Source organism: Thunnus maccoyii, chromosome 15, assembly GCF_910596095.1.
Source record: "Thunnus maccoyii chromosome 15, fThuMac1.1, whole genome shotgun sequence".
Lineage (NCBI taxonomy): Eukaryota > Metazoa > Chordata > Actinopteri > Scombriformes > Scombridae > Thunnus > Thunnus maccoyii.
The window spans coordinates 24,780,523-24,807,570 of NC_056547.1; the positions used below are offsets into that span (position 1 = coordinate 24,780,523).

At 39.2% G+C, this 27,048-nt stretch overlaps 2 protein-coding genes across 4 annotated transcripts in view; one reads left to right on the plus strand and one right to left on the minus strand.

The window, feature by feature from the left end:
• Positions 1-8,677: 8,677 nt before the first annotated feature.
• LOC121913042 (heat shock factor-binding protein 1) lies at positions 8,678-11,465 on the minus strand. The gene is made up of 3 exons (XM_042435674.1): positions 11,222-11,465; positions 11,076-11,142; positions 8,678-9,887 (listed from the first exon to the last, which is right to left on the minus strand). Exons 1-3 carry the CDS (start codon positions 11,264-11,266, stop codon positions 9,793-9,795), a joined length of 207 nt encoding a protein of 68 aa, XP_042291608.1. The 5' UTR covers positions 11,267-11,465; the 3' UTR covers positions 8,678-9,792.
• Positions 11,466-13,419: 1,954 nt separating this feature from the next.
• The window catches only part of LOC121913528 (solute carrier family 66 member 2), a 35,014-nt gene continuing 21,385 nt past the window's right edge, over positions 13,420-27,048 (plus strand). Inside the window, exons 1-4 of one of the 3 annotated variants that reach the window (XM_042436190.1) lie at positions 13,420-13,751; positions 13,900-14,149; positions 16,095-16,228; positions 19,248-19,298. In XM_042436190.1, the coding sequence (XP_042292124.1) occupies positions 13,947-14,149; positions 16,095-16,228; positions 19,248-19,298 (388 nt within the window). In that variant the 5' untranslated portion in view covers positions 13,420-13,751; positions 13,900-13,946. Of the gene's footprint in view, positions 14,150-16,094; positions 16,229-19,247; positions 19,299-27,048 lie in introns of all 3 variants that reach the window. The other 2 variants (XM_042436191.1, XM_042436192.1) reach the window with 2 other exon arrangements.

The window sequence follows — 27,048 nt, forward strand, 5'->3', positions numbered from 1 at the left end:
TTGCAATGATCACAGTGGTATCAAAAATGTGTTATTTTTGTAACAATGTCTTCTTGATTTCAGACAGAGGTAGACCAAAGCAAGCGTCTCATTTTTAGAAAAACAATTGTCAATTTTGTCAGCTGAAATGGTAACTGTCACTGGCAGATTTTAGCAGTGGTGGCTAGCTGATTAACAAACACTCCATGTAGAAGACAGTGAAATAAAGAAACAACATTGTTTTTGTATTGCAGTGTAAAGCTACTTAGTCCTACTGTCATAAGTGTGATAAGGAATAATATAAGACCACATTGTTGTTTTGTTCTAACATAAGCCTGATTCACTGTTGAGCTTAAATACTTGTTCATATTTTCAAACACTGTGTTTTCACACTTAACATTACGAGAGTAGGATTAGAACTGAACTATGTGTTTGGCACACGTACAATAACATTATCTCAACTCTCGCTGGCTGTAGCTGCTAGAGTGTAAAAGAATGTAAAGCATTGGACTCCCATACAGTGGGGAAATAATGGGTTTTTTTTGTAATGTTGTTTGTTTTTATGCAAACTGTAACTGTTAGTTAAAGCCCCCCTGTGCTCAAAAATACATTTTTCTTCTTGTTCCTACAATTGGATGTTTGAGCTTCACCGTGCAGAATGATGTATGTGCAGAGTTTGTTTTCACATTCAGCTACTGAAAGTGGAAAGTTTCTCTGTTGAGAATATATTGAAAATATGATTTTTAGGGGCAGGCATACAAGCAGGATTTGTGACATCACAACTAGTTTGGAAGCTGATTGTGGCCCAGTATTCAACTTAAACAAGTGTGATGTGGAAACGTGATCTTTAATGATCTGCTCCTTGGCCCTGGAAGTAAAACTTGGGTATTAGCCAACTGTAAGGTAGTAAGATAGTTATCTGGACATGCTAACAATTGCACGTTAGCATGTCTCTGCCGCTTACAGCACACATTTATGTTCTTGTGTTTTTGGTTTTAGAAAGGCTAAAAAAAGACATTACCCTCAAAACATTTGTGATATGGAGCATTTCTCATACTTCAGCTCCATGCACACTGCCTCAGAATGTAGACAAAGCCAAAACATGACAGACATGTTTTGCCTAGTTACAGATAATCACTGTTTAGGGGAGGGGTTTAGCAAACAGTCATTTACAGATTCTGCTTTCATTCAGGTCACTAATGTAACATTATTATAATGTCAATATTATCAATATAATGCAGGATTATGGCAATGTCAACACAGTATATTGATTATTTTTTCATTGTTTTTATAGGGCAATATTATTGTAATGAAATTATTCACATCACCATTACAGTCACAGTAATGTGATGCCATATGATGACAATATCCTAAAAAAGTATTATATTATAAGGCAACATGTTCCTGTCTCATGGATTTACACATGAACACAAAACGCGCGCACACCTGTTCACACACTTGCTTTCCATCTCCCTGGCTTGTCTATTTCCAGAATGCCCCCAACCTGCACACACATGTCACTGACACACACACACACACACACACACACACATATAAACCTATCTCATACTCAAACGCATGTGAGCACACTGGCACACACATACCTGTCACAGGAGAACACGTACATTTCACTGCCATGACTACCATGAAGCTGACCCAGTTTCCATGGCGACAGAGTCAGGGTTGGTTGCTGGCTGCTGATCCCCAGGACACACCCATGTTTCACTAATACACAGAGAGAGAGAGAGAGAGAGAGAGAGAGAGAGAGAGAGAGAGAGAGAGATGGGAAGTGAGACAGAAAGGTGCAGACAGAGGAATGGAGCGATGAAAGAGTTGGAGAGAGGCAAATGGAGAGAGGATGAGGGATGGAGAGAGAGTCATCAAAGTGTTTTTATGTGGTGAAGAAAAATAATCAGGTCATCCACTCATGAGTGGAGGGAGAAGTACCCAGTAGCAGTACACCATTAAAAGTAAAAATCCTGTGTTTTCAGTGAACTGTATCTAAAAAATTTTTACTTATTTAGACAAGTGGTTTCTAAAGCACCCTTAAAACTCCCCATGTCACCAACATTTGTATAAAACTCCCTTCTTAACCTAACCATGCAAAAGCTCCTGACATCTCAATATATTTGCATGAAAATTGCCCATGTCAAGTGGCAATTTGTTTGTTTTTGTGCAAATGCATGGTGGAACTCCCAAAGCTCCCAAGGTAACAGTATAATTGCATTAAAAACTCCCTACATCACCACACATTTGCATAAAAAACACCCAGTGTGACCACAATTAACTCTAGTTATCATCTACCTCAACACATTTGCATATAAGATATCTTGGGTGGGAAAACAGCAAATGTGTGGTTACAGGGGAAGTCTGTGTGCAAGTATTTATGACATCTGGAGTTTTACTGTAAAGCAGATTTCAATAGGGATTCACCAATCTGATTGGACGGATCAGTGCAGGCGCACATATTGATCCTTTATTGATCCTTTTAAGCACATCAGGTTTACAATAGTGATCTGTATTCAATAAACTTTCCTCATATATGTCGTTATAAAATTCAATGTCTCTGCTCTGCTGAGTTATATATATATTCAGACAGTTTTAGTGCCACAGCAACGCCTGGCCTCATGCAACTTTACAATAAAATAATTCCACTGAGTTCCAAACGGTGAGATATACAGATTTTACAGAAAAGGTTGGACACCATATTGGACACATTACATTAGAACAACCAGAGAAAAAGCTGCTCTTTTATTTTCTTAAAAAAAGTAAATGTGTTCCTTCTTGTGTCACAGCTCATAAGCCTGGTCTAATAATAATCTGATATGTTTTCAGCAACTCGCCACATTTTACATTAATGTTTTTTAAATTACATTACATTATTATTTTCAAGGAGTACATATTTATTTGGTTTTCAGCGATCAGCCAATAGTCAATTTGCAGAAACCTACAATATATGTTGACACAATGTTTAAATTAATTGACTTGACTTAATATTGGCTCATAATCATGCATGACAGCTTGGCTAGCAAACTAAACAAAATGTATAACTTCCTATAAGTAATTCATTCCGTACAAAGAGTGAAAGAAATCTATTCCAGTCATTTCCTCTTTACCCAAACGTCTGTCTGCTCTTTTCTACTACAGCCATGAAACGGCTTCAGTGGCAGAACAAAGTTGGAAATCATTTTCTATTCTTGTAGATATAAATGTATTACAGCAGACAGAAGGTGATCTATGTTACAAAGGCCCTAAAATAACTGCTGGGGTAAAATTAGGCACAGATCGCCGCTGGCACCGTAGAATAGAACAGAATATATGAATGAGAGCGGGGCTCTCGGATGAGCAGCCAGTCTGCATTGACTATGACAAAGATAACAGGTGGTGGTCATTTGTGGTTTGTTTATGTGTGTGTGTGTGTGTGTGTGTGTGTGGATGGAGAGTGAATGAGAGAGAGCGAGAGGCGAAGGTGACAGGGATTTTCACTTCAAAGGCAGGCAGGAGCGCAGCACAGATTAAAGCACACCAGGAATCAAAGAGCCTCGGGTGGTAGGCAACACACAGGTGTCCCCCATATGTATGTGTGTGTGTTTGTGTGCGTGTGCATGATTGTGTGTTGTAGAAGTCTGTCTATTTTTACCACTTATCTCTCCCAACACCTCTGTTGGTTCTTGCTCTCCTCGCTTTGTGTGCGATTCAGGACTTTCAATGTGGAGCTGTTGTCGTCTGAGATGAAGGAATATCTCCCACAGACGAGAGCGGCTCTTTGTGTGTTTGACCTTGTAGATGTCCACAGGAGGAACAACAATTGAAGAACTCTTTACAGTGTGCAGCATCCTTTTGTGCACAAAGAAAAACTACTGCCACTACTGGTGCTCACAGTCCAACTACTAGTACTATTACTCCCACTCCACTGGTAGAAGAAGTCTTAAGATCCTTTACTTAAGTCAAAGTACCAACACAGCAATATTTTAAAATGCTTTATCTGCAAGTTATTACAGTAATGCATTTGAGATAAAAAATACTTCCTGATGAATTTAGATTCCATGTTTTCATTCTCAAATAATGTCCTTTGTAAAAAATGTGTCTAACCGCAAAAAAACTGGTTTGCTTTCATCCACAAATGATGCAAAGTGAGGATATTTTTTTTCATTATGTCTTGTCGTTGATGCCATTATGTCATCATGTACTTTACTACTGGATGAAAAGAGGGTGAAGAGAGAGATAGAGAGAGAGAGAGAGACAGAGAAGATTACAAGGAGTTTGAGATGAGGGGAAGATAAATACAGGGAGGCAAAAAATGTGAAAGGATGAAGGAGAGGCAGAGAGTCCTTAAACAACACACGTTTCAAATCAGTATTTTTCTCCACTCGCTCCTGACAGAGCTGACACGTCTCCTGCTGCAGTATGTGAATGTGTGTTTTCACACCAAGATAGAGATGTGGTGCGAAGGAGGGGACACCTCTAACACACAGTCAGACACAGATAGATAGATAGATAGATAGATAGATAGATAGATAGATAGATAGACAGTGCAAGGATCCATGGGTAATGACAGAAGAGAGGAAGCCACTTTAGACTATTGACATTTACTTTGTGTTTCACCTAGTAAGTGAAGTGTGCAAAAGTAGCATTAGGGTGAGGGAGAAATAGGGCGGACAAGTGTACACACCCACGTGCAATCACACACACACACATACGCACACACACTCATACGCACTCTCTGAAGTGCTTCCCCCTATCCAGTGCAGAGTGGTAACCATGCAGACAGCCATTAGAGTCCCTCTGTCCCTCCCAGTGGAGAGTGCCCGGGCGTGGGCCACAGGGCTGAACCTCTCAGCCTCCCCTCACTGTCGGCCACGGCTCTCCACACACCCACTCACCACTCCACCGCCGGGAGAAGAGTGTGTGAACTCCATTTACTGCCCCAACTGCTAAAGTAGTATCATGCAATGCTAAAAGTGTCCCCGTTGCTCACACTCACAAGGTGCTTGGCACTTGCCCCACCCCCTACTCCATCATCACCCCACCCTCCCTGTATTTCCCCCTTCTTGACTGTTTTTCAAGTATGCACACACATAGCCACACACACATGGGTAAACACACACACACACACACACACGCACACACATAAATACACTTACGCAAGCTGACAAGTATCTGCTCCAGCACAGGTTGCTATAGCAACACGGTCAGCAGCGTTCTTGCTCTTTGGCTTCGCTGAGCATGATAGTGAGACTAGTCAGTGTTTGAAGGACACACTCACACATGCACACATGTATTCCCTCCCGACACACACACACACACACACACACACATGAAATCGTGCAATCACATTCACAGAGTGTGCATGTTTCACCTCACACAAATACAAGAAAACTGTTTTCTCTTGCACATGTGACATGTATGATGGTGTGAGTTTCAGTCATTCACTTATAATATTTCTGGTGGTCTCAGAGGTGATTTGGTGGCTGTAAATTGTTTTACCATGATGAGAGACCAGCAGTGCAAAATATCCCATTGATACATACTGACATCTACAGCACAAACACTGTAAATGCATCAACAATCTCAATGACTTCTTAACATGTGCATTATATGACCATAAATATGTGGACACCTGAATGTAAACCCATTGAAATACTGTGCAAAGGTTTTAGGCACTTTAGATGTTTAGATTCTTATCAATTATACAATACTATCATTGAGTCATACAGAACTATCTTCAGCAAGAAGAAGAATAAGGAGTCCTGCAACAGATGGTTGGCCCCCACAGCCTAAACATTTTGCACAGTACTGTATGTGATTGAGTGTCTCATTCCGAGTCAAGTTCTTCCACATCAAACACAGAAAAACATTTCTTTATGAACATCGCTTTGTGCATTGAGGCATTTTCATATTGAAGAAAAAGAAAGGAGCTTCTCCAAACTGTTGCCACAATATTGGAAGCACACTATTGTCTGAAACAGGGGTCAGCAATTAGGTCCTACGATGGGCCAGTTTTTCTCAGCACTGTATATTGAGTGGCCGACCTTGTACAGACATGGGGCAAACAGCCAAATATGTTTTTAATATGTTAATCTGTTTTGCTTCTTTATTTCTTTTAATTCATTCACGGATCAAATCAATTTCATAAAACAGTTTTAGGGTTTTATCTGACAACAGATGGCATAATTCCCATTAGTAAATGAGAGCTAACAGAGTTACAGCAGCTTATGTTAATACTCATTTGGCAATAATACTCATTTGACTCATAAACATGAACATACATGAGATGAGACATGTAACTGAAACAGTGTCCTCTTCCATTTATAGTTGGAGCAAAGGGATTTACATGAGCTTTGTGTTTATCTACCTGTTAAAGATGTAATTTAATCCATAGAAGGGAAAACTTCTATGACCCGTGGGTCATAGAAGGGCCACTATTTGCCTACCATTGATCTAAAATATCATTGTATTTTGTAGCATTAAGATTTAGCTTAATTGGAAATAAGGTGTGTAGCCCAAACCATGAAAAACAGCTCCAGACCAAAAGTACACAAAAGTATGAGCATAAAATCCAAATTCTTTTGGCCTGTAGCAACTTTTTCTTGATTTTATCTATACTACATTAAAAATGAATGATTTAATTTACGCACATGAAAAGAAGATGTGTGTAAGTTGTACATGCACACAGTCCCAGAGCAAAGAAAATTCAGCACCATGGTCAGCGACAGGCACACTCACTGTAATGAACATATGTCACCACTAGAGGGAGATACAGCTTTATGTCAGAAGCACTATGACCATCAAGAAGTCTCCTCACAGTGGACATGTTTTCTGTGTATTTTCATGTATCATAGCATCTGTAGCTGACTCTGACCTCTGACAACAGTTAGGCCTCCCTATGGAGATAAATAAAATGTCAGATGGGGATGAGAAAGGAATAAAAAAAAAAAAAAAAACGCTTTCAGTCACTGTATCGTCAAATACATGTTTACATTTTCCCATAACGCACCTCATACATGAGTGACAGGCCTCAGTTTCAGGCACCCTTGTGAGCTGAGTAGTGATCAATAACACACTGTAGGCTCAATGCTTAAAAATGAGAAATTAAATCCACATTTTCTCATGTGAAATTCACAATAAGTTGGCAGGTTGGTTGGATTTCTTCTCTTCTGATGTCCTCTGTCATGTGATGTATGCTTACTGGGTGATTCATGTACCGTTGATGCTGCCAGAGCACTGAGCTTGAGAAGTGTTTTAACTAGCTGCCAGTCTGAGCCTATTTTTGTCTTCTTTATCCCTCTTAATGCCTGCACCTGTGAAATACATTGGGTAGAATCCAGTGTTTTTGTACAGTCTGTTTCTTTTGTTGACCATAAAAGGTATTACAATTCAAGATTTCCCAAGTGTTAAATCAGCCAAACGAATGTTTGCAGGAGCAAGGATCCTGTAAATGAAGGCTGACCACCTGATGAAGTGAGAGAATCGGGGAACTTGCCAGTCACTGCTAACACTTTTCAGTTTTTGGCACATGGCTGTGTTAATAATATTAATATGATGAAAGTGATAATTCTGTTTCCTTTGCCTACCGCCTCCTTTCTCAGCTTGATATGACTTAGCACTGCAGTCCATATTGCAGTAACATGTGCTCATTTTCATTCTGCTTAACATGCACCACATTTGTAAGGAGGGAGGACATGTTTAACTGTCTTTGTATTTTCTTTGTGACTTTGACTTGTCTGATGGTCAAAAATATGTAAATTATATTGATTTTTTTTCAGCAAGAGATGCAAACCCATCAAGACATTATTTTATGAGCAACTTTTGAAGCTGTTCCATCGAGCCTGAACACATGGCTGTAGTATGATATACCAGATCAGGTAATGTAATAAAAGAAAAACATCCTGAGAAAAATAAAAATTCAAGATGATGGATTTTAATGGTTCATGAAACAACTGTTAGATGAGAGGGGTTTACTACCAGTCTTAAAGAAAAGCTCTCCTCTTTTCTTTGGCTACTTACTGTATATCAAACTTTCCTTGACCATTGATCTTTGTATTGTGAAACATTTCACACAGGAACAAAAGACCTCCTGCAACACGAACATCCATAAAAACATCTCACATATTGACACCACCTTGGCAATGTGTAGCTCACAAAAATCATAAATTATATAATCTTTGTGTTAGTGTAAGTATGTTTCAGTCAATAACAACAAACACCCGACTCCAACATGTGATAACAAAGTCAAGATGAACTGTTCCATCACATACTGTATTATAGGAAACTACATCTGTGAAAAATCAAACCCATTTTCAATGAACAACAAGACATATATTATAAATAGAAGTATCTGAAGAAAACCAGAGAGCTCCAACAGAGGCTGGAGTGAAGACATATCCTCAGGTTTTCAGCTAAAACTAGCACACAAGTACAACATTTATTGAATAAAATGTCAATTTACTTTACATTTATCTCAAACCTTTGTTACACTGAACTTAAAAACTTTGTCCAAAAGACCTTAGACAAACAAAGATTATGTCATTATGAGGTAAACTGATATAAAACTTAAGTAACTAAGTTCATTTTGTAAGTAAAAACAACAAAAAATTGTGGGAAACAAGAATACAATGTTGTCACCATGCAAATAGTAATGGAAAAGTAATCATTTTGCTGAAATACTGTACAATTTGTGCTCCATGGAAAACTCAACTTGTTTAAAAAAATCTTTATTTGGCTTAACTTTGGTGCACAGTGATAAACTGATAATCTGGCAGACAGTGGTTACACAGGTAAAAAGAAGGAAGACATACATGATATACAGTTGTACATTATATGATATACAGTAGTATTACACTTACAAATAAACTGCATAGATTTTATCAACAATATTCTCCCAGATATGAAGACAGAATAAATTCATCAATCAAATAATGAGATAATATAATCCTTTAGTTAGCATCTTTCTCAAGAGTATTTCAACCTTTTAAATCCCCCACTTTATACTTCATTTTCAAACTGCTGACTGCCACATGATATGCCATACTTTGTCTTTGGTGGAAAGATTTTAATATCGCCCTTTTTCCATGTTTAAAGGTGTCCTGTGGAGTGTTTGACCACCGGTGGCGCTGTAGAGCAACAATGTTCTGACGAGCAGGTCCCTGTATTATTTGCATCAGTTGCTCAACCAGGGCCACATGATGTGCACATATGGACATGCACATCGACAGTCAGTGGTGGTAAAAATTAGGAATGTGACAGTAAACGTAAAAGACCACAACATGTAAACAAGGTTTCAAAAAAGGCCTGGAAAATGTTATATGAGGTAGTAAATGCATTCAATAGGTTTGTTAAGCCTTTGATACAAATAGGTTTTGGTAGAAAACATTGAATGTAAAGAAAACCACGTTTGTTTACAACAAAAACTCCACAAGGTACCTTTAAGCTTCTTGGTCAGCTGTAATCTGACTGTACATGCTTCCAAAACAAACAGTTCTCTTTTTTGCTGTGACAAAAAATAGACATATATATATATATTTCTATCAAAATAAATAATGTGTTAACTGTGATCCAAAGCCTCTCAGAGAGATTCAGGCATCAAGGAAAGAGCATCCACACGTTTGTTATCATATGGTAGCACCTTGGAAAAAGCGGACATTTGGCTAAAACTTTAAAGCGATATAAACTTTACGGGTACACTGATGTCAACACAGAAATCCCATTTGAAGATGTTTGATGAAAGTGTAGTGTGGAACTCTGGCAAAGCACCAGCAAGCCACAGTTTTTGGAGATTACATGGACAGAGCTCATCTGACAGTTGGCCTGCTGTCACTTTGAAATGGCCTGCTCCTCCATACCAGCTTGTGTCATGAGCTCAGCCACATTCTTCTCGAGGCCATCAATGCGTGTTCCCATCTCATCTAGTGTGAAAGTGAAGGAAACAACCTGCACATGTTGTCCAGTTAGAGCCAGACAGTGACAACAACAGAATGCAGAAACTGAGAAAATAATAGCACTACAGCTGTTTGGAGAAACTGGGTGGGCTTTTTTTGTGGTTTTCACAGCTGTAAGAAGTACAATAGTAATATCACCAGTTAGCATGTATGCTAGGAGGGAACTACAGAGTCTAATTAACTGAGGTTTCAGCTGTCTTACTGACTTCAGTAGTAGATACAATTCTTAAATTGGGGGGTGTATTATCTAAGCAAAATTATTTCTAGCATTATTCTGTTTTGACCAACAATGTGATGACTTAAAGTCCCCCTCCTCTCAGAAATGCGTTTTGCTTATTATTGTTTCACTTGGATGTTTGACTGTACAGAATGATGTGTGTGCAGAGTTTGACACTAGAAGGCTGTTTTCACATTGATCTCCTGAAGGAAGAACGTTTCTCTGTGCTCACCTTAATTCTGAGTTTCACATAAGTACATACCAGCAGGATTTATGACATCACAGCTTGTTAGGCGCCAATCACGGTTCACAATGTAACTTACACAAGTGTGATGTGGAGACTTAAAACCTCCAGTGCACATACACACTGAGAATGGACTTTTCAGTGAAGTCAGAGACATCTTGTGTCCAGCTGTTAAACTTATTTACTTTGAAATTTTCATATTCATAGTTTCTGGATTTTTTTTAATGATGGCGAGGGAATATAGGTAATTGTAAGGGTTTTTTGACTAGGTACTTCAACTGTTTTGTAGAAACCCCCATATCACATACACGTTATTATTCCAACTAAGTATTTTTACATGTCCTAAAACATGTCTGCAGGGGGTATTTAATATGGAATCTACAAATGGACAGCTGTATGTGTTTTACCATATCCCTGGTAAAGACAGGGCACTGTTAAACTATTTCATTATGTACAAGGGCCTCAGTAACAAGTGTATTGTAGTATTCAGTCTCGCCCTTTAAACAATTTTTGATTTTTTTCTTTTTTGGTTGCAGCTTGCAACCAACTGAATTAACTGGATAGTTTAAGCAGATATCTGTTCTACAAAAATATCTTAGTTTAACCAAAATGCTGTCACTAAGCTTGTGTCATTTCCTATCACCACATAGGACAGGGTTTTAACAGTTACATGACCAGCACAGTTATAAAAGGATATATTTTGTCTCCAGCTGTCCAGAGATTTCCTGGAATCTTCCTTGAAGTCGCTGCATTGTTTCCTCCATCTGTAAAGACAGGAAAACATCATAAAGTATCAAGTCTAATGTTCACTTTAACGTCACAGCTCACATTAAACCAACTTACCGCCTCTGTCATATCTTTAGCTGCCTTGCAGTCTGTTTTTGACATCGTTTATCCAACAATACACAAACCTCTGACGTCTGTCAGTCTGGGATATAAAGCTCCACCTCACAACCCGTCTATAGGTGAGTGAGAGAGAAAGTCAGTTATCTTTTTAACTCATCTAAATCCCAACTCTATTTCTCCCTTCACGACAGCTGGCTATGACTTCAGTATAACTTTGCAGTAAGTTGAGTTAATGACTAAAAATAGCACGACTTCCGCCTGTAGTATTCTTCATTTCAAAATAAAGGTGACTGTACTTGCTACATGTTATTTCATCTTTCACAGAGAGAATAATAGAGCTTTGAAAAGTATTCAGTCCCAAGTTAAAAAAACTGTTGTGGCTGCTGCTGAACATAAACTCACTTAATATTCATATATTCACATGACATAAAAAGATTTTTCACTTTGTATGTGAGGCCCTTGTAATCTCATCTTTTTTTTAAATGTAGTTTAATTTGTTTATTTATCAGTGACTATACAGATAAACATTGTTACATACAGATCAGAAATGCCACAGATATAATGTATACAGCATCGATGTATTAGGTGTCTTGTTGAAGCTGATTCGCAGCCTTAAGTCTTGGAACTGTCTAATAAATGTTTGTCTACAATGCAAATGTAAAGTTCCCTTAACCAGACAGTCCACCAGGCAGTGGCAATGATGACAGAATTGTCTGTAGTTACCCATTTGAGCCCATACGTTTCCCTACGCTTTTATTATGAAGGCACATTTTTCTGAATTTCCGGTCTCATGCCTGACGTTGACATCCGTAGTGATTTGCATGCATGGTCGCATATGGGAAGGGCATTGTTGTTAACCCTTTGTGATCTGGTTTAGCCTGTCAGACAGCTCACTGTGTGTTCAGTGAGATGAGCAGGAACACACTGAAGCTCTGCTCTTTATATAAGAGATTATCCTGCTTCACAGTGACAGATGACAGATGAGGAGCTGTCTGCCACGCTGCTTATATAACTTTCATTAAACCCTTACAAATCTTTATAATCTGGATTTTGCGACTGTGACGGTCACCGTTCATTCCTGCTGAATCTTTTGTGCACTGTGTGTATCATTAGAGATGGCCCTGCAAAATGCACTATGACGCCTGGTTCAAAAAATACTGATGTGTATTACCAGTGAATCGGATAAAATTAACCAAGGAAAGGAAAAAGGAAGGTTTGGCATATTGCCAAACTACTTTGTCATTAATCAAATGACTACAAAATCATTTCCAGGGCCTTCTGGGCACCTGAGGGCCTGGGTCAGTTGCCCACTTTTCCTAGTTGGTGATCTAGCTTTGGTCTACCAAAGCCTTTACCATTACCTTTTATTTTTAATAAAGCACTATCATTTTAAACTTTGAGCCACTGGAAAGTTTTAGTCCACACAGACAGAAACACTTTGCCTTGTCATAGTAGGAAAAGCACAGTGTGAATAACATTAACAATGGCTCTGTTGTATTCAAGTTACCAGCAACAAATGACAGCGTGACAGTGGACCCTGAAACTCTAGAAGCTAAATGGAATTCAGTCTTCATTCATTTAATCATTTACACCTGTGCTTTTCCTACATGTCAAAATCTCTTCAAATTAAAAGGCATATTTTCGGCAGGATCACGTATCAGTGGAGATACTGCACTCAGGCGATGCTGAGATGCTATTGTCACTCCGGTTACACAAGTACAATCGTGTTAAATGCTTTTGCTGGGAGGCTCCATTGCAATAAAAACAGCAAATAAATATATATAAAAACACATATAAAATATAATAACATATAAAAAGCAATATTTTTTAAAATATATATATAAAAGACAGAATTTAAACCTTATATAAAGTTATTATGCAGACATTTAGCTTATTACAAGAACATTATTTATGCACATATTCAATAATACAGTGTGTATCGCTGGTAATATATTATTCTTCAAACATAAAGCTAAAAACTAAGCATACTCTTCAAAACTGTTGACACAGAAGCTGCAGAGCTGTTAAACAGGCCGTATTAGGTAGTGTTTGTGTGTGTGTGTATGTGTGTGTGTGTGTGTGTGTGTGTGTGTTTGTGTGTGTGTGTGTGTGTGTGTGTGTGTGTGTGTGTGTGTGTGTGTGTGTGTGTGTGTGTGTGAACTATCTTGACTGAGTCAAACAGCTTTGTTTTAACACGTGACGTCTGACGTTTCAGGAAATTAGGGCTAGCTAAACTGTAGAAATACACAAATATGGGCCGGTTAGTGGAGGGGGAAGTGTAAAACATAGGGATCTTGTGCTTCTCTCTTTTGTTTAATTTTTCTTGTCAATTTCAAGGGCTTTTTTTTAATTCTAACGTTACTTCTGGAGTCTTGGGAGTTTCCGCTTTTGAGATAAGTGCAGCCTCCGCGCTAGCATCAACAGAAGTGTTGAATCAGAGAAATGGGAGGTAATGAACAGATTATCAGCTACAGACGGCTTCTCCGTTGCGAACACCACCGCTGCTTTTAGCTGCACAGTCGATACGGTGACTCATATATTCATGTTGTCTGTTGTTCTGAACTATAAAAGTAACGTTATCTCCCTGGCTGGTCGCTTGTGATGGCGTGGCATTAGCTGCTGCCTCTTTGTTTGTGATTACTACAAGAAATGTTACTCTGTTCACACTCTGAAAGTCATCACAAGGAAACCGAGGAGGATAAACAGCGTATAACAGCTCAACATGGAAGATGAAGTGTTTGACCAGATTGTGACCGTGGTCAACTCGCTGGTGTCGTGGGTGGCTGCTGGTGCCATGGTGTTTGGTGGGGTGGTGCCCTACATCCCCCAGTACAGAGACATCCGCCGCTCGCAGAATGCAGAGGGCTTCTCCACCTATGTGTGCCTGGTCCTCCTGGTGGCAAACATCCTGAGGATACTCTTCAGGTATCAAACTACTGTATTCCCTGCCTGTGCTTTCACACTAGATCAGCTTCTGCTGTGTGGTGACCGAACTCCGTTCAAAAATCTTCTCATTTAATGCTTTTCTCACTTATCAGTCATAGTATGTACTTTGTAGAACAAGACTAGGATGTTTAAATAATTAATGGGATATTATCTGAAATTCGGCTGAAATGACAAACCTCTTTAAAGGATAGGTTCGCAATTTTTCTAGTCTGTCTTAAAACAACAGTCAGGTGCCCAAATGAAGAGTGAGAGGTTTTCTTTGCTATAATCATTCCTCCTGTTCATACTGACTTTTAAAAGATCTTCAAATGTGCTTTCAATAAGTGATGGAGGCCAAAATCCACAGTGTGCCCTCATAGTCATTTAAAAGTGAATCCGAACCTTATAAGGCTTCAGCAGTCTTGAGTTAGTCATATCAAGTGGACATCTGCCATGTTTACAGTCTTTTAGCATCAAATTCCCTCTTTGTGTTTCCTGGTTGAGCTGTGGTGGAAGTATAGGAACAAAAAGAGGGACTTTGGCACTAAAAAGACTGTAATGTTGAAAGATATCTACTTGATTTGACTCATTTGGATGACTGAAGCTTCATATTAGCTTAAGATAAACTTTTAAATACATTTCAGCACAGAAGGAGGACTGTTGATTTTGGCCCCAATCACTAACATTGTAAATGCATTACGAAGGGATCTTCTAATGGTCAGTATGACCATTGGTGGTGCAACAGATCATCAAACTCACGATTTGGATCGTTTCACAGTTTTTGTGTCATGGATTGGATCATTTTTTGGATCAGCAAAAAAAAAAAAAAAGGAGACAAATATGACTTTTCTTTGCATATATTCTGTGAAACACTTACAGCATGGAACTTTTGCCCATGGTCTCAAATGAAAACAACATTCAAGATGTCCAATGTTTTAATAAAATCTTGTATATAAAATATTAAATACTCCATTGTTAAATTAAAGTGCAATATGAGGTATGATACCTTTTTCCTTTGAACATGGTAGTGAATGAAACAACAGTCTGTGTCCACATCATCAAAACTTGAAGGTAACTTACAAGCATGAACACATGTCTTGTCCTGCAGCTGAGCTTGTTGAACGAGCCAAACAAACATTCACCAGGGAAAAGTGCACCGCTAACGTCAGTTAGATGCTGGTTTAGTCGTTGCTCTTCAAAATCCCTGTTAGTGACGTGCTGTCCGCCCATGACTTGTAGCTACAGCAGTTTGTTTACTTTGTCTCCAATGAATTAAATTTCGCAATAAATCCGCAGTTCACATGCGTGCCAAACCGTGGGGGGGGGGGTGATCCGTTGGGATCACCGATCAACTAGGAATGATTATAGCAAGAAAAACCTATTTAGTTGTTCATTCAGGCACCTGACTGTTGTCTTAAGACAGATTTGAAAAATGGTGAACCTGTCATTTAAGAGCTTCCATAGGATTAAAACTTCAAATTTGGTTCTCATTACTTGCTGCTGCCTACTGTTGTGAATTGGATTATGAAGCAGGTATGCAATGGCTCGTGAGTCCCTGACAAAAAAGGAGTCTGAATAGCTGTTGCTGAAGTGTAGATTCTCTTAAACCAAGCTGCATCCTTCAGCTGTTTTTAAAGATTTTTACTATTGCTGGCAATCGGGTGGGTGCTTCAGAGAACAGAGGCACAATGGAACTCATGTTGGCCTTGGTGATCCTACTGGGATGATCCTGGCAGGGGTAAACAAAGAGTAATATTGTCTTAGAGGTTAAAAAACAAGACAGCCATCACAGCTAAGTACCATCATTTTACTGAGGCTGTGAGATAACTGGAAAAGCCAGCGCATGCTGTGTTCCTGGGGGCAAAGCTGTGACTGTATTTCATCAAATCATCACTGTGACACGTTACACAGTAAATTCACGCATTCTTCTGTTTTTCTCCGTCAGATTTGGCCGCTACTTCGAGACGCTGCTGCTGTGGCAGAGCATCATCATGATCGCCACCATGCTGATCATGCTCAACCTGTGCACCAACGTCCGCATGGCCACTGAACTCAACACCAAAAGACGCTCCTTCATAGGTCAGAAACCCTGTGCGGGGGCCTCTTTACAGATAAAGCCTAGTTACAACACTGTGTGTGTGTGTGTTGGCTTCAAGTGTAGTGTAGATCTGTGTGTGAAAGAATGAGTGTATGTGAGCAACAGACAGTGCATGATAGAGATATGATGTGTTCATGAGAGTATGAAAATATCCAAGGGAGTGTGAGTGAATGTGTGTAGGCGGTCCAGTGCATGTGTGAATGTGTGTGAGCAAGGTGTGTGCAAATACGAGTGATGACAGAGCCACTCCTTATGTTTGCAATGTTTAAACACTTGAGTTAAACCTGCGTCAGTGCTTGAACAACTGTAAAGCATAATCAGAAGTGGAGCTTTGTCAGTTAACCACACTGAAGATTGTTGTCTGTGACAGCGTGTGCAGACTTTTAATAGATCATTCAGAACGAACTCGTAAACTTCTGTCTTCTAAAGAAAAAACATGATCATATCCATCTGAAGTCGAAGGCTGAAAGTATCAACATTTTCCCTATTAAAAAAAAAAAAGTTAAATTATTTTCAATTAGCTGACAGCTAACTGTCTGATATTTAATATGATAAATGCCAAGTATTAGCCCACTATTAATATTGATCATCAAACTTATCATAATACTAGAAGTCTTAAGGTTAGTAGGTTAAATATACAGTTATAAGTAGCGGAGCAGGTGGACCGGAACGCAGAGATCAAAAAGCAGGGCTGAAGAAAACTATTTCTGAGACTGGGCAGGCAAAAAACAAAAGCTGAGCAGAACTGAACACAAGACACAACTGAATGTGCTGAGCAGAGCAAACTCGACATAATAGAACAAAGGATCCAACAAAACTGAACTGCAAACCAAGACTTAAATACAAACTGAACCAATCAAACAGCAAGGAACAGGTGGCAAGACACAAGGGCAGGCTAGGAGCTAATAGGCTGAGGGAAACACTGAGAGCAGGGCAGGGCTAACGAACATGATTCAGGGCAGGTATGGAGGGAAAAACGGGCTGGGGAGGAGTTCAGGAACATAGGAGGGAAAAATACAACTCAGCTTACATTAAACTGTCCGAGAATACACATGAACGCAAACCCAAGTACACACCACCACAAGCTAACCAAGAATGCAAGAAAGTCCTTCAAACCAACAACCCAAATAATGTAAGCAAGCAAAACCAAACAACCAAAAGAACTGAACAACAGAAGTATAACACAGGAAACCAAGAGAACAAACCAAACATGACACAACATATACAATGAGTTGTTAAACAGTATAGCTATTGATAATAGATCCTGAATGTCTTTCACTGGTGGCTCCTTGTGTAGCTTATCAGATAAGAATCAGCTGAGAGAGAAACAAACATCTCCTCAGTTTAAAACATATTCCGCTTGCAATGAAGTTACTGAAACCATTGTGTCTTTACAGCCTCATAAAGTTACTCAGTAGCCTACATGTTGAAATGTTAGACCTTTTATATTCAATGCACACAACTGATTGAGGAACACGAGGGTGTGTCATGCGTCTGAACCCTTCATCACGTGTTGTGTGCAGCGCCGGAGTTTCCCGTCTTTGCGTACAGCGTAATCCTCCTGCAGGACTGGATGCTGAGCTGTGTCTGAAGAGAGGAGAAGGGGGAAAGCTGGACACTTGAATAATAGGCACTAATGTCCAGCAGCTTAAAGTTAAATGACAAGCTAAAGCTAAATAAACCACAGAATATAAAGTGCTTTCTATTTGCAAACAACCAAACTCGGAGCCTTCTCGTGACTCAGGAAAAAGTTCCAGACAGCTCTCATGTACTCTACAAATTTCTGAATGTATTAATACTGTTTTTCCACAAGCCCCGTTTAGCTCGCTTTAACCACACCGTGTTGCATCAAGCTGTGAACACATGCGTTTCCACTGTGTCCTCACAGCAGGGGAAACTGAGCCTAGTGCCAAACTGACTCTGAAAGTCATGTGTGGCCTTACTGGCGACCGGCCTTGTTTTTTAAAAACTCTTTCTGTGCTCAGCTCTCAGCACTTTTTTGTAACTTGCAACTGAAACTCGGACTTTATGAGTATAGTTTCACTCCTGTCTTCCTGTTTGGATTTCCAGATAACAGCCGTACCTAACAGCCGTTTAACCATGTTGTCAGCCGAATCAGAGCATTTCCTGTTGCTGCTGTCTTGATGTTGAAAGTTTTCAGCTGTTGATTTGAGGAAGCAATAAGAAATGCAATGTCTTTATCGCTGATTTAGTGGCGCTTTGTTAGCGGTGCTGCTATTTAGTAAAAAGGAGACTATAAACAACAAGACACATTCATTAGTTCAGGCTCTGCAGCAGTGTGTCAGCACCAACACATCAGCTATGCATTTACCTTGTCACGCTGTAGAAATAAACCCTACTTCATGAAGTCGCTCGCATATCAGATCTACTGAAAAACAGCACTATATTCAGCTGCATAAACTGTGTTCACTTTTTACAAACTGGTGTACTGTACGGCTGCACGAGTGAATCTCTACAGCATCAAGTAGCAATGCACGGAAATTTCAAAACTGTGTGAAACTGACTTTAAAACCCTTTATGTGTCAAGTTTATGTGATGTGATGGAAAAAAATAATTAGATAGATCTGATCAGAAATATTCAAATCCTACACATAGTACACATAGTGGTTTTAATATAGACTCTCATAAAGATTGAGGATGTTGCTCAGATGTGTTGTGAAAGCTCAATGAGATGCTGTGCCAATATAATTGAACAACCTCTGCCAGGGGAAACACCCTCTAACGGTCTTTGTGCACCAAATGCTCTGTAATCGGTGATAAATACTAACCAAGGGGATCAGTAGTTTTACAGTATCACTAATTATTTGGTACAGAATCATCTGTCACACCCAAGTTCATAAACCTGACAGATCAGGGGTCACCTCTGGCTAAGAAAACCAAAACCAAGCTCTTTTTTTTTTTCTTTCCCTGTCCCTGTTTTTTTTGCCCCCCTTTCCCCCCCCCTTTTTTTTTTTTTTAATTTATTTATTTCGTCTGTAGCAACAGACAGTAAGGACGAGGAGGTCAGAATCCCTAAGAGGCTCTTTCTGGGTATGTACAGAACTTCATGTGTCTGTCATGAAACATCAGTCGTAGTTCATCTGCCTCTCCCGCTCCCATGTCTGTGTCTCGTGCATGATGATGACCCAGTGTGGCTCTCTCCCTGTGCAGACGACTAACATCATTCACAACACGTTTGGATGAAGCATGAACCCATTTCACTCGCATGTAATCCTATTGTTACGTCCATGTTTGATCCACGGGACACATTCACTGTCCCGTCCATTGTAGCCTCTGCTCTGATGCTTTCAATGCATGTTAAACTGCACCTCCTTAGTACAGATGAAGGATAAGATTTCATTTAAAAACTTGTGTGAAAGTAATTTTTTTGGCATGTGTTTGTGCATAAATCTGTCATTTAAATGAAATGATAGTCAGTAGTTAATAGTGATTTACAGCAGACTAACCTGTATTGACTTTATTTAATTAGCCTGATAGTCTAATTTAAGCCACTTACTGACCTCTTGTAGTTTTCTTTGTTTCTAACTTTATGCTGATGTTTTTTTGCAGTTTGAGATGACATAATTATTTGATATTATCTCTCACTTCAGATGTGTTTTAGTGTGTGTTTAATGACTTTTAAAGAGGTGCATGTTCATCTAATCTGCTTGTTTTTTTCTACAGGCCTGAAATGTACCTAAATGTTAAGCATCTTGCTGCTTTTGGCTGATTTATGCAAATGATTATGCTAATGACTTTTTGTCTTCTAACTGGCTTTTTGAAATTGTTCTCTGAACTACACTTTGTTTCGATGTAACAGCCCTTTTGTAGTTGATATGTTGAGAAATGTGTGGTGTGCGTGTTGCTGTGCATGAAGGCAGATTTTGTTCATCAATACTTTGAGCCTCTTGGAATTATCACCGCTTTGTTAAAAAATGAGAACGTACAGTATAATAAGCTTTAAACATAACATTTTCTGGCGCACAATTTAATGCAACATGCACACTGTAAACGAGTTAATCACACGGGCTCACTATGGTTCCGAACTGTGAATCTTGTCACGCTCCTGTGGCTGCAGTGACGTCACAGCAGGTGCAGCTGTAAAAGACCAAATATCAGCTATGACATTGCTCATTGACGTATGGCCTGAAGTGCAGCACTCCGGAAAGTTTTATCATGTAAAAAGACTTGCTCTGTGATCTTGGTGAATCCCAAAGTGTTCAATATTAGATAAATAATTAAGACATTTTGAAATTTAATGATCACATAAATAAGTATAAAATATATAACCTTGAAATTGTATGATCCAATATATATTTTTAAAACTCAGCTCATCATTATGAAAGGTTATTTCATCCTTCTTTTTTATTTTTATTCCAGCAGATTTTATTTGAAAATGTCCCCTTTTCTCTTTTCTTTTTTATTTTACAGTGTTATTTTCCCCAATGACTGTTTTATATCACTTTCCATCACAGTCACTGTCTGTGACTTATAATATCCTTAAAAAGATATTAGAATATTTCACAGTGCCATGGTTATACTACATATTTTGTCTGTTTATTCATATAATTATTTATTTCATAATGCCTTATATCTATTATTTATGTATTTACATAATATTGAACACTTTAGGTCTCCATATTTGAGAGTCTTTGTCACTTGTAGAGAAAGATGAAACCTCTGTAAGACTACATGTTAAACCTAATTGCTCCTGTTTTACAGCTGCTAGGCATCACATGACCTGAATGACCAAAAGCACAGACGCCAAACTAAGACGAAAGAATACTTGATGTCAAACTTGACTAAATGTTAAGCAGGTTTGGAGCATGTAGTGAGTTCACTCTGGCAAAGTACTGAAGTACATAAGTTTGCTCAAAAAGACAGCATGCATGCAAAAAACATTTTTTTTTGAATGTGCTGTTTATGTACACTATTGTCCCACAATGCAAAGGAAACATAGGCAGTACTTCACAGCTGCACAAAATAATTAAAATGTGCTTTTTTGTGAAGTTTAATTGACAGTAGTGTTCTAAAGTTAGTATGAAAGTGAAGTATATTGATTTCTTGTATTCTAACTGCTAAAACAGTATACTTGAAAGATCAATATATACCGTATTACATACTGTGTACAATGAATATGTGGTATAGAACTTGGACATAGTATTAGTGAAGAATGGGCTGTCATTCCCCCATATGGACACTAGATGGCAGTAGAAAACAATATTTGCGTGATGTGAAATGGGACAGAATAATACAAAATTCTCCTCTTAGGTGTAATTAATGTACACTAGATAATAGTGTTTTTTAAAAAATAATTTTCATACTTTAAGAAAAACGTGCAGAAAAACAGTTGTCATTAATCTGTCTGGTGTGTCTGTGGAGCAGGACATTTGCTTGTCTTCAGTGCCCAGGTGTGGTTCTGCTGGCTCAGTGTGCCCACATGTCGTAGCTGACTCCACAGCGCCAGAGGCTCAAACTTCTATGAATGCTCATCGATCAGTGAGCTCTGCTAAGCATCATTAGAACTGACAGAAAGCCATGTTCTTTGATTGCATCTTTGCTGGTCTGAGCCTGCCCATTGATCTGCTAGTGGAAATATCAAAGGTAAACATGTTTTAGTGCACTGTTAAAGAAAGTGTGAACACCCGGGTAGAGAAATGAAAAAACGAAGCGGATCTGTGGATTGGTTAGACACGCAGCTTCACTCTGAGACCCAAAGCATCTTTGGTCAATGTCAGGGCTGTGAGATGGATAAAGGATCAGAGATGCTGCAAAGCTCACTGACATTATAACATCAAGTACCAAACAGGTTTCAGTGTGCAGCCATCAGGTGGAACAGCTTCATATTGTAGCTCTCTGCAGTGACTCACCAGGGTGGTGTTTAATCAGCAGGGCACATTCTCAACCTGTACATTTCTCTGGTTGTTCATTTTGTTCCCTTTATGTTCTCTAAGCCTTAATCATAGCACATATTTGTTGTCATAGCAGCACAGAGTCATTATCACACCAGGCACTTCCATCAAACAGCTGGACATTTGTACCGAGAAAGAAAAACTGAATGTAGCTGACTCTTTATACAACTTCCTAGAATGTCCGTATAAGGCTTTGTTATCATAAATAAGACTGGCTGTGATCATAATTGGTACCTGAGATGACCTCTCAGGTACCTCAACCACAATCACACAACTGGCCACATCTGTGCAGTTTTTTGTTGTAGGCAGGGTGAGAAATAAACTTTTTTGTCCACTGACCCAACAGCCAGATGAATGTTCAAATTTTACCAGCCACTCAATAGATAACCATTGTTTTTTTGGCTAGTGAGTGAAGCAAATCTATCAGCCACTTGCATATTTTACCAGCATTTAGCTGGTGGCGAGTGTTAATTTTGTGCTCTAGTTGTAGGCTTCATAGGTTTAGTTTTCAGACTGTGGAGGAATCTGGGTGTCATAGCAGCTCAGTGTGATTTATATGGAAGAGTGCCTGCTGAAATCCTTTAAGGAGATTAAAAGATCAAATCATTTGGCTGTGTCAGAATCAGAAATGTTGGTGATCACTCACGTGGAGGTAAAAGGGTTTGGAAGGGAAAAAGTAAGATTGAAATATTAGTCGAAAAAGTTCAGACGGTCACAATGGGGAAAGTTGTGTTCTTTCGCTGATGGGTGTGCATGAGTCAAGCTGTTACTTTTAGTGATTTTGAGGACCTAAAAGAGGAAACCTTGATTGGATTTATTCAGAATATTTTCAACATGAATTTAGGTCATCAAGCAAACAAGCAACAAAGGCTCTGCTCCATGATTGTAAATCCTATATGCAAATTTTAAGGCCTCTGTGGTTTCTGGATGTTTGGGTAGCTCTTCTGTTTGTTCCCAGATGCAGCAGCTTTGTTCATCACATCCAAATTCTCATTCACCTTCAGCTCAGTTCAGACTTAAAATTAGTTCGTGATATTTCAGCTGTAAAGGGTGTACGTGGAAATCTCTGAATTTTTTGCATTTATTCCAGCCAGCACATCAATGGCGCTTATGAAGTAGGGACATGGAGACATGGAGGAAAGAATTTTCAATGGGAGTAGAAAAAACAGTTCTACTTCAGTGGGATCTTGCAAAATGTCACTTTACTCTATATATAATGACTAGGTTCGGTTGTTCTTCTACAAGCAGGGCAGTTATTAATAGTAACGTTAGCTTATAGCCACCATAACATAAATTTTTTCAGTACACAGACAGCAATTGTGGACAAGCTAAGTCACACACCAAGATGCTGTGTTGCTACGCTGTTGTAATTTAATAACGTTTGGGTGTAAAACATGCTCAAAATTGGATGCAAAAACTAAGCTGAATGAATTTTCAGCCCACTTTGTCTCTTTGCATGTCGACAGTGTCCTCTTCTGGGACTCTCTCGACCTCAAGAACTGTTGCAGTTTCTCCTCCGTGACACGTCTTAATAGACTTGGATATAGCTAAACGTTAGCATTTTATTCTATTGTCATCAAAAACAATGCATAATGATAGACGCCAAGCTCCGAATAAAATGATGAAATGCTCCTGTGGTTATGTCTGCACCACTGCTGTTTTCCAAATGGCCAAGTGGCTTGGAAGTAAATTGAACTAAGAAAAAGTTTTGTGCAAATTGTTCCTTTACTGTATGTCTCTTCCTAGGCTTGGTAGCAAATTTGTATGACTGACTGCACCCTGAAGATGATCACAATTCGCAGACGTGAAGTACAACAGATTATTTGAAACCACACATTCAAGAACAAACACTTTTTGATAGCTGTCCCAGAAAACTGTGTAGTGAAATACGCTATCCCTGTGCTGGCCGTGGCTTGCTCAAAAACAAATCAGGAAGAATTTAATAAATTTTGCAATTATCTTGATTATGTCACAATGACTGAGTGATCCTGCACCACAGAGATGTTGGACTAACGATGTTAGAGAGGTACATGGCAATACAAGAGATTTCCATTTCTTTCCATTGTCTGGTTATGGCTCATTGCTCATTCTGGTCCCAGGGAGACTGTGGGGTACCTGTAGGTTCATTGGGTTTGGCAGCTTCGAATATATCACCTCATCCTGTAGGTGCAGTTATACCCTCCCTAAGGGCAGGTAGAGGCCTAACTTTCAAGCTCAGTTCTTTTTATATAAGCGACATAGCATTCAGTTTAGGTGGCAGTGCAGAAATGTTGATGTGCTTTGGCTTGGCAGTGAACGCCTATTAGTCATTGTGGAAAAAGGTCTCAATTTCAGAAAATGAAACTCGTTGAAATCCGTGGTTCAATTTCTCGGGCCGTTATAACTGTCTTTTATAATAACGTTCCTGCTTCTCCCACGGGTGCTTCTGAGTGACAGCGAGCCATTATTTCAACTACCCCCGTGGACTTTTCCAGGGCCAGAGCTGAATCTGGCAGTCAGTAAACAAGCGACTGAAATCGCCTAACTTTGACCCATGTCTTCCTACACATGTACCGCAACTCTGTGGGACTTCAAACAGAGCTGTGCACAAGATGTTTGGGAGTCCGCAGGGAGTCTATTGTTATGCAGTTCCAGTTTGTTCCCACACAGTGCCACCACAGCTGCCACTCAGCACAGGGATTAAAGAGGAAGAGGAGAATGCCCCGGGGTGCACAAGCGGCACAGCAAGAGAGGGTGTATGGCAGGGTATGGCTGAGGTACACTGCTGTGATAAATATACTGTACTGGTCAGTGTGAAATGGTGCTCTTGTCGTACCTCTGTGTGACACTTCTCTGCCTACAAGGTATTGTTTTTACATGTGTTGCTGCCCAGTGTTGCAGGTAGATTTGTGTCTGCACATACATAAATAAGCAATGATGACAGTATAGTACTGGCATGAAGGAGTGTAATCACTGAGACAAATAACTGTAAAGCAGGTCATAATCACGTGTTGCATTTTTTTGTTAGAGCCAAAGGTGTTACTGTTCTTTGCAGAATCCCTGGTCACCAAATTAAATTGCAGAGTGGAGAAAAATATCTTTAATTTCTCCCCAGAGGAAATTTCATGCTTTGGCTCTCCTCTTAGTCCCCTTGACAGCAGTGACTGGGAGGAAAATTAAGAAAAGGATTTTAACCTTTTTATTTGAAGAACTAAAAAAGAAATTTGGCAGATAATGCTGTGCTAGGACTGGGCGATATGGATCAAATCCAATATCATGATATTTTTGACCAAATATCTCAATATCGATATTGCGACAATATTGTAGAGATGACTTTCACAAAATATTCACACAATGAGATTTTTGATAAATGATCTTTAGTAAAGTGGATAGAATGACTAAGTGGGTAAAGACAAATACTAGAACAGCTAGAACGGTCTGGTAAGTTCAGAAAATTACATCACTTGTATCACGATATCGAATTAATATTGACATATTGCCCAGCCCTATGCTATGCTCATGTATGGTATTACTGTATGGTATCATTAGTGCTATCATGGAGGTTCAGCTGAGATCAGACCATTCTTAAATTAATTTAAATCAAAGCCATATGACAAATTAAAGGGAGATATCAAAAGTTTGGTGCCGTTTCAGTTCAGTAATGTATAGATAGAAGAGTGAGTGAGGTGGAACAAATTAGCAGTCATATACTTCAAAGGCTGGACATTTTTCGTGACTTTAAATTTTTATTCCACTGCATTTCTGTGGGGAAACGGCACACTTGTCACCCTACTGCCTCTGTCTGACAGCTGTAGTTACAGTAGTAACTCACAAATTAAGGTTTTACAAGCAGAACATATAAGCTAAATTATGCATTGTTTTTTTAACTAGCTAATGTTATATGTAGTGACCAGACCACATGCAACATTTTAACGTTAATAATTTAACTTTCTGAAGGAAACCAGTTTTAACAGTGATGACATTTGGTTCCAAATGTACAAAACAGGGTCTTTTACTTTTGGAGTGGTTCTCCATTATGATATCACAAATGTTAGCTGCATTCTTTAGCCACCTAGGGGCAGACCAAGTACATAACAAGATAATAGACATATTATCACCTTAAACAGTTGTTTCGGCTCACATCTCTGCAAACAAATACTTATTTACATGTTCAGTAGAAACTGCAACATTAGCATTTATTGAGAGTCGTATTTTTCGCCACCTGATGTGTGTATGTATGATATACGCCCAACCTGACTCCTAGTCGTATTATCACTTGCAGCCATTCATCATGTATCGTGTGTTCAGTTCTGTGTTTAGGGTGAAGCTGTGCATGCCTTTAGCGGCCAGGTTGGCAGTGAACGCTGCACTATTGCCCCTGATTGCTTCCCTGTATGTTTGGCTTTTATCAGGCAGCACCAGCCTGGTGCTAGTTGGCCCAGATTCACAGTCCTCTGGCTGTGTTGCCAGCAGGGCTGCACAGCACCACCAGGCATCTGGAGCTGTAACACCTACAGAACAAACAATGCTATAGAGTACACACAGCAGCTCTCAAAGGATATTCTTAGTGTTGATTATACTCAGAACAGAGAGACATGACCCATTACCCTGTTTTTAAGAACTCCTGCCTACATGTCTTATGTTTATCATTGCACAACACACTGTGTTGCCATCCTACATGAATGGTTTTGCAGTGGTAAATCTTGGTGTAGGGGCTGTGTGGAGGGCTCACAGAAGGCTATGACCTGGTTTGAATGGCTCTTTGAGACTGATTCGGTTACCTTTATTGGATTTGTTTAATTTGTCTGTCACAAAGGAACAATTGGATTGGCTCAGTATTGGAAAGCCAGGGTACATTGCTCACATACAGGCCGGCCATGTGTATTCATGTAGAAATGCCATCTAAATGT